Here is an 8,046-nt window from a genome sequence, read left to right as displayed (position 1 = left end):
AATGTGAGTCTTCAGAGATTATTGAGTCAAGAGGCGCAACATTGATGGGGTTCGACCCAGAAGAAGGCTTCTTCTTCTTTCGCAGAGGCTGCTCGGGTGTGTCCTCTTTCTCTTCTTCCTCAGGCTCAGCTTGCCTTTTGAGGTTTTCCGCTGACTTAGGTCCAACCTGACCTTGCTCAGCTTCAGTATTCTTTCTCTTTGTCACAAACCGAATCTTCTTCGGTACAGCGTCAACGTCTTTAGAAGAGGTTTGAACAGCTTTACTCTTTCTGTCAGCACGAGCTTGTTTCACTTTCTTCCCTTCTCGGATCAGCATGCCCTGAGATTCCTTAACTGTGGCTCCTTTTCCTTTCTTGGGCATAATTGGTTGGTCATAGACCAACCCAAATAGCGCAGCTGCGGTGATCTCAGTCCCCCAGACGTCAATTTCCTTAACCAGGCTCACTTGGTGATCTTTGAGGATTATGGTAATAATGGAGCCTAACCTAAGGGTTCCGATACTTCGTTGAAAACCACCGATTATAAAAACTGGCATGTTGATCGGCTGGTAGTTCAGCATGTGCCAGATGAAGTACTGCTCGAAGTTCAAAAACACTAATGTAGGCTTAGGAGCATCTTCAACAGACTCTTAGTGAGCTCTCTAAAAATAATATAAATAATCGACTCTTAGTGATTTAAGAGTGGCTAAGAGCATCTCCAAGAGACTCTTAGTGAGCTCTCTAAAAATAATATAAACAATTGACTCTTAGTGATTTAAGAGTGGCTAAGATATATAATCTCCAATAATGCTCCTTATATTCACTCCTTATTTATTATTTTATTATTAAAATTATTTTTTATTGTTACATTACCAATAGTGTGAGGAGAGAGACACATCAATAATAAATTATTAATAAAAAATGAAGTTATGAGGCACTAAGAGGTGGAGAGATGCTCTCTATTAATAGAGGGGATGGAGAGGCTCTTAGTGATTTGAAGAGCCACTAAGAGACTGTTGGAGATGAATTTTCATTCTCTCTCCTCAAATTTGAACTTAAGAGCCAACTTAAAAGGCTGTTGGAGATGCTCTAAGATATATGATCTCCAACAATGCTCTTTATATTCACTCCTTATTTATTATTTTATTGTTAATATTATTCTTTATTGTTACATTACCAATAGTGTGAGGAGAGAGACACACATCAATAATGAATTATTAATAAAAAAATGAAGTTATGAGGCACTAAGAGGTGGAGAGATGCTCTCTATTAATAGAGATGATGGAGAAGCTATTAGTGATTTGAGGAGCCACTAAGAGGCTGTTGGAGATGAATTTTCATTCTCCCTCCTCAAATTTTAACTTAAGAGTCAACTTAAGAGACTGTTGGAGATGCTCTAACGTTTATAACATAATATCAATTTAGGCTTAACGTTTACAATATAGCATCAATTTAGGTCTCACGTACAAAATAACACCAATATAGGCTTAAATTCGTATTATTTTGTAAACGTTAAGCCAATACTGGTGCTATTTTGTACGTGAGGCCTAAATTGATGCTATATTATAAACGTTAAACCTATATTGGTGCTATTTTGAACGTTGAGCCTACATTGGTACTTTCCCAACAACCTTAAACCTATTTTGATACCTTATCCCTTTTATATTTAATGTCAAGAAACTTCAGTAGAGCTTGGAAAAGAATTAACAGCATTGAATAACATATTCTAATTTGTCCAAGTTTCAGTTTTTATTTATGTATTCATTTATGTTTCATAATGTTAATCTAATTGGCTCATTTCCACACTAACTTAAAATTAACACGATAATTCACTTCTAGTTATATGTATTGTTTCAATTCAACATGACTTAATTATTTATATTAGCAGTGAGTCAACTAAAGATGAATCGGGTGTGTGAAGTCAAATTTACAACTAAGAAATGTTAGACTCGCATATTTCTGATGTGATGAAAAGGTTTCAATCTTTTTTTTATTTAATATTTTATAAAGTTGCAAACTTTGGCATACATGTAATATGAAATGTGTTAATACTAAGCTGCTATATATCTATGGTCTATCAGCTTTTGAACTATGTAGTTCCTTCCAAATTTTGAAATAACAATTTACATATTGAGGTTTCCTGAACATTGTTGAGCATATATGCTTTCTATGCGTTTTAAGGACACTTTGACACAATCATGGTTGGCACAAACAAGGTTTTGTGTTCCTACAGGAACCATGAACATGGAACCAGACATCCATCATCCCAACAAGATTACATGGAACCAGACATCCATCGTATAAAATACATAAAATATAAATATAATTCTTAACTACTTAGTCCACATACACTACACACAGTATTATCATTTTCCTCTGAGAGTAATGTAACTCAGACATTTTTCTATTTTCCCACATCCATAATGAAAATAACCTCATACTACATCTTAAAAAAAGAGAGTTGCTTGATTTCTTATTTTTAACCTTAAAACATGCTAGTTCATCATAAATTCAATATGGCAATTCCACTCAAAATACAATCTTTTACCACAATAATCAAAATAGAGTTTCAACAAATGTCACAGAATGGCACAACTCATCACATTGAAATATAAAACAAATCCCTCAAATCATGTTTAGAGAGAACTTTATTCTGATATTTGGTACCAATTGAAATTGAAAGTTTCAGAAGCTGCTGTTGATACCACCGCCTCCTTCCATATGAACGAAGGCCTCAATTACCGCATTGTTCCTCAGATTTAGCTACACAGTCAAACAAAATTCAAAACAACAATAGATTATAACAGAAACACAAAAAGAAGTAAAATAGAGAGAGATCGAGATTGAGCATAGAAGAAGTTATACCTGTGCGGGTGTTTTCTTTTGATCAAATCTCTCACCATTAATTAAAAACACAACAGTTCTATAATCTCTATCAATTCTCTGACAGTGATTTTGCAAAAGCTTCGAAATTAGAGTATGCTTGTTAATCATGTAATTCCTTAGGTTCCCATCCTGTAAACAGAGATTACATGGCTCAATATTTGAAACATCGATTCATTCCCTAAATTATAAATCCAAATCCAACATAACAGGAAGAAAAGGGAAGAAATAAGAACCTGAGTTTTCACACGAATGGTGAGTCTTTGAATATCTGGATCTTTTGTTCGCGATTCCATGAAAGCCAAACTTTTTAATTTTTAGAGAGAACAAAGAGAAAAGATGATGAAGAAGAAGAGGATATATAACCAGGAAATTTAATGAAATTCAAAGGCAAAGAAGGAAAGTCAAAGTGGAAATTTAGGAATATTGAGTCTGTCAAATTAAATTCTAAGGCAAACAAGGAAAGCTATCAACTGCAGTACAGCTTTTCTTTCTTTTCACCATTTTGTTCTATAAACCTGTATTTATCCATTCGCTTTCAATACATTTTGCTACAATTGGTTTTTTTTTTTGTTGACAACTTGAAAGCTGAAAATTTGGCTTAAATTGATCTTCACTGTCAAGTTAAAAAGGACTATTTTGACTCTTAATTTATTAATTTTCATAGGATTGAGTCTAAAAATGGATGAATGCATGCTCCATCTTACTCTTCTTTTTTTAAACTCAAAAAGATTGAAAAATATTTTTTCTTCAAGAAAAAGGAATATTTTAATATGAAATTTTATGGACACAAATAAAGAGACGTCAGGTTAGATATTACTCATTCCATTCCTTTTTACAAGTTATTTTAGTAATTGAGTTTTTTTTCCAAAACATAAATCTTTCAGTTTTTTAAGAACTTTTAGTTTTATTTTCCGATCCAAATGAGAGAGAATTTTTTTTTAGTTAAACAATGTAAAATCATTAATTTCACTCCATATTAATTATATTTCTTAATCTGTGTGAAACAATCTAGAATGACTTATAAGAGCATTTCTAATAGAGGATGTCCAAAAAAGCTGATGTGGCATCAGGTTTAACAACTTTTAAAGGGTGCCCACTATTGGAGTGATTGTGAGTGCCAAGGAAAGTTGCCAATTTTTTGCAACCTCTTGGCAACCTTGCTTATTATTTTTTTAATATACAATATGTGGTCCCTCTCCTAAAAATAATAAAATCTGGAGCATTTTATTTTAATATTTATAATAAAATAATAATTTATAGGATTATAATGGTAACTTTTCAAGCAACCTCTATTGTAGCATTTTTTAAGTAAAGGTCACCAAAAATGATGTGGATGAAAGAGAAAATAATATATTTTAGAATTATGTGTTAAGTTTTGACACTTTTAAGCATCCTCTATTGGAGATGCTCTAAAAAGTAATGGATGGAGTAATATAAAATTCTATTAAATACAAATAAAACTGTAGCTTAAAAAAAAAAACTATAAATACATTTCATTTAATCTACAATAAATTACATTAATTTTCTAAGTTTTTTTTTTATTTTTAATATTTATTTTCAAATGGATCATCATGATGAATAAGCCAATATTACTCTTATATTTTAAATTTCAAATTTGCAAAATAGCAAAATAAAAATTCTTAAATGTTGATTCAAATGTTTATAATTGTCAAAGTTCTCTCATTTAACCTATTCCACATAATTTGCAATAGGATCCTTATATGTCATATGTCTCGAGCTCTCTTAATAATCCTCACGGTTATACATGTATAATACTCTTATGTTACAAATTCTCAAAACAAATGAAATCCAAACTCTTAAATCCCGATCTCAAATACTTCTTGATAAGGGATATGGGTCAGGTCCAATCCAACTCAATCACCCTCTGGCCTAAAACCCACTAAAGGGGGGTCCCCTTCATTTATAAAAGGAACCACATGACCACCAATAAGAAGTGTGCCCACATTTTGTCTCTTAGTTAACTATTTCATATCTCTATATCGGTACTAACTTGGGCGTCGAAGTGTCCGCAGAGACCGATTCACGCATAGAGACTGTTGGGTTTTTTTGGAGACTAATAGATAGGTCCAACTGCGGCAATGGGCCCAACTGCTGTGATCGAACTGCGGCAACGGAGGTACGGGGGTGGTAGCCCCTGTTGGGCTATCGGCCCAACAAATATTTGGGCGGTTAGGGTTTCTTGAGTAGTATAAATATAACCTCTTTCTTTGTGATCCGTATCTCTTTCATTATAGTGAAATATCCTGGCTTGGTAGTGCCCCCAGACGTAGTCATTCATATTGAGTGGCGAGCTGGGTAACCAATTCTTATGTGTTTGCTTGTTTTTCGTTTATCGTAATTGCATTTATTCCTAACAGAGACGTCAATGGAACCCCAAGATCGAAGGCTCCTCTAACTCCATATTATTTGGTGCGGTAAATGTGGAGAGCAACAGAACCTCAAATCGGTCTAAGCATACAATATACGATGGAAGATCCGGCACAACGATGGCACTGAAGGAGATGAGGACGACCACCATCGGGACTTCCTCAACCCGTGGGAGGGAAGAACCATCATCGAGCCCCGTTGTGGCACCAATGAATCTAGCCCTCCGCTCGCGGAGGTGGAGCCGAGAGAAGAAGAAGCATGCAACACTGCCCAGGTCATAAACGTCATCTGCAGCTACCTAGGCAGTCTAGACGGCAGTCCAAATGAAGAGAATGCGAAAATTTGGCAATTCCTTAAGGGGCACAGATGACTGGTGGAAGTTTCCACCCACTCGGGAAGCTTGGTGGCTTCAGATCCCGCGGCAGCACCCTTACCGAACCACCCGATGGGTTCCATCCTGCCATCGGGGCCTCGCCTGCCCACGAGCGGAATGTCAATCCAGGGCATGGCCCCCTAGGAAGTTGAAGACCTATTGGAACCCAAAATTCAATGCTTCCTCAACAAACGAGCTCTTAGTGGATTAATGGAGGGAAATGTAACCTCTAACAAGACCCTTCTGTCCACTAGATCATTTAAACTCGCTTTCCTCGAGACTAGAATGCCCCCCATTGGCATTTTGTTTAGGAACCGAGGACCCTAACGATCATATCGCCTCCTTTATGAGCACTATCAACCTATACTCAAAGGACGATGACATATTGTGCAAGGTCTTCCTGACAATATTATCCGGAATTGCACGGGAATGGTATCGAGGCCTGACACCAGAGTCGACCGATTATTTGGATCTCCTAAAGGACCTTTTCCTCTCGAGATTTACAGCCACGGTGAAGGTCAGTAAGATCAGTTCCGACCTCAACAGCCTCAAACAGCGACCGATGGACCCCTCAGAAACTTCCTGTCTAGGTTCCACCACATGGCTTCACAAGTCAAAGGTCTCAATCTTGAAGAACGTCTCAACCCCCAATAACTGAACCTCCCTCTCATCTGGTATTCTCGCATATTAAAGAACCTCTCAACCTCCAATAACCAATCAAGAAACCCCTCAATATCAAGCTCAGCCCCAGACGAAGGCAAGTCAATATTCAACTTAAAGGCATCATCTCTATCCTAATTACCTCCATATCCGCCTCTAGGATTCACATCCTCCACATACGGGTTTCCCCCAACATAATTCATATGCTCATGGCCAATCATACCAACATCATTATTAATACCCGTATTTCTAGCAATTCTATTAGGCTCAAATATCAAATGCATCCCCATCACTATCACTATCGACATTGTGAATAATAACGGGATTAGGACGCCTAACCTCATGATCCCTAGGGCCCATTTGTGAAGAGGCAAACAGAAGCAAAAAATGGAGTAACCAAATACACATCCATAATAATCTGGACTAGTAGCATGATATCCAATAATCTCCATTCTTTCAACGTGTTCACTAAATACCTTAGGGGATAATCCTTTCATCAACGGATCGGTAACCATAACATTTGTGCTAATTTGTTTGATTCACACTCTTTGTTTCTGACTTTCCCATCCCCCTCTCGGCAGTATAGGAAAATTGGGTTATGATCTTATTGATGACGAGGCAAATTGTGGTTGCAAATTTCATTCCAAAAATCCATTATAAAAGTTGAGATTAAGGCCCTTTCAAATCAATTGTTTGTCCGCGTCGCATCTTTCGTTAGACCAAGTAAATCTATCACTAGAGGTTTCAATATAAAGAAGTCTTCATTTTCAATAAAAAAAACGGAAATCACAATGGCCCATTATGGGAGGCCTTTCCCTGTTTCACGAGCCCCATGAGTGAGTTAAAATCCCCCACGACTACCCATCAATCAGGCTGGTTCAAACACATAACAAGTAAATCATTCCAAAGCCTAAGACGAGAACGACCTGAGCTGCTACCATAAACTAGACAAATTTTGTTCACAAACCCCTGGAGAATCAGATCAATTACAGTAAACTCGTCTTGAACGGAAACCAAACTTAGAGGACCTATAGCGTGGGTAATTTCTTATCGTAAGAAACCAATTTCAAACCAATGTTTGCCTAAAATTTGGATTTATTTGAATTAAAATTGACTTTTGGCAACTTTATGAATAAAACATCAAGTTGATGAAGATAACTTTATGTTTGTGATTTTAAATAATATCATCTAAAATTAATTAAAGGGAAAAATACAAAAAAATAAACTTTATGGTTACACCTGTTTTCGAACAACACACATGTGGTTTAAGAGTTTCTAAAATGGTACATTGAGATTCATTCTATTAGCAAACACATACCAAATTGACTAACGGTGTTAAAAGTTAAAGGGAAAAGAGTTAATTTGATCCTTATATTTATTTATTTTATAAATTAATCCCCTTATTATCTCATTATTATAAAAAAATCCGAAAATAAAAAATAAAAATCAATTAGATCATATTTTCCATTTCTCTTTAATTTTTTCTCTTCTTTCTCTCCCCTCTTTGTTAACTTCTCTCTAAAATCACTTTAAATATCTCATTTTAAAGTTGAGAACCATTATAATGAAGGTAGATTACAAAGCCGGATAAAAGCATTTCTGCTCTTTACTTTGAAAATCTCGATTTCACGGAAAGAGGAATTAAATTTACTGCAGAATCAAGTTCTATGTTGTTGGATTTCGATTTTGGGGATTTTCAATGTATCTAGCTGTTGGTTTAACATAAAGAATCTCTCGAAATATATAAGAATCAGTTTAAAA

At 35.6% G+C, this 8,046-nt stretch overlaps 1 protein-coding gene across 1 annotated transcript; it reads right to left on the bottom strand.

The window, feature by feature from the left end:
- Positions 1-2,407: 2,407 nt before the first annotated feature.
- Positions 2,408-3,515, bottom strand: LOC136220915 (ubiquitin-like protein pmt3/smt3). Its single transcript, XM_066008754.1, has 3 exons — positions 3,098-3,515; positions 2,844-2,993; positions 2,408-2,741 (listed from the first exon to the last, which is right to left on the bottom strand). Exons 1-3 carry the CDS (start codon positions 3,155-3,157, stop codon positions 2,664-2,666), a joined length of 288 nt encoding a protein of 95 aa, XP_065864826.1. The 5' UTR covers positions 3,158-3,515; the 3' UTR covers positions 2,408-2,663.
- Positions 3,516-8,046: the final 4,531 nt, after the last annotated feature.

The sequence above is a fragment of the Euphorbia lathyris genome, chromosome 2, assembly GCF_963576675.1.
Source record: "Euphorbia lathyris chromosome 2, ddEupLath1.1, whole genome shotgun sequence".
In the NCBI taxonomy this organism is placed as follows: Eukaryota; Viridiplantae; Streptophyta; class Magnoliopsida; order Malpighiales; family Euphorbiaceae; genus Euphorbia; species Euphorbia lathyris.
This window is presented reverse-complemented; position numbering and strand designations above follow the sequence as displayed.

Bases quoted from the DNA above. Each gene is read 5' to 3' on its own strand.
- LOC136220915 (XM_066008754.1), bottom strand. From the start codon at position 3,157: ATGGAATCGCGAACAAAAGATCCAGATATTCAAAGACTCACCATTCGT. The intron at 2,994-3,097 runs GTTCTTATTTCT...CTCTGTTTACAG, and splicing joins CCATTCGTGTGAAAACTCAG to GATGGGAACCTAAGGAATTA. The intron at 2,742-2,843 runs GTATAACTTCTT...TTGACTGTGTAG, and splicing joins AAAAGAAAACACCCGCACAG to CTAAATCTGAGGAACAATGC.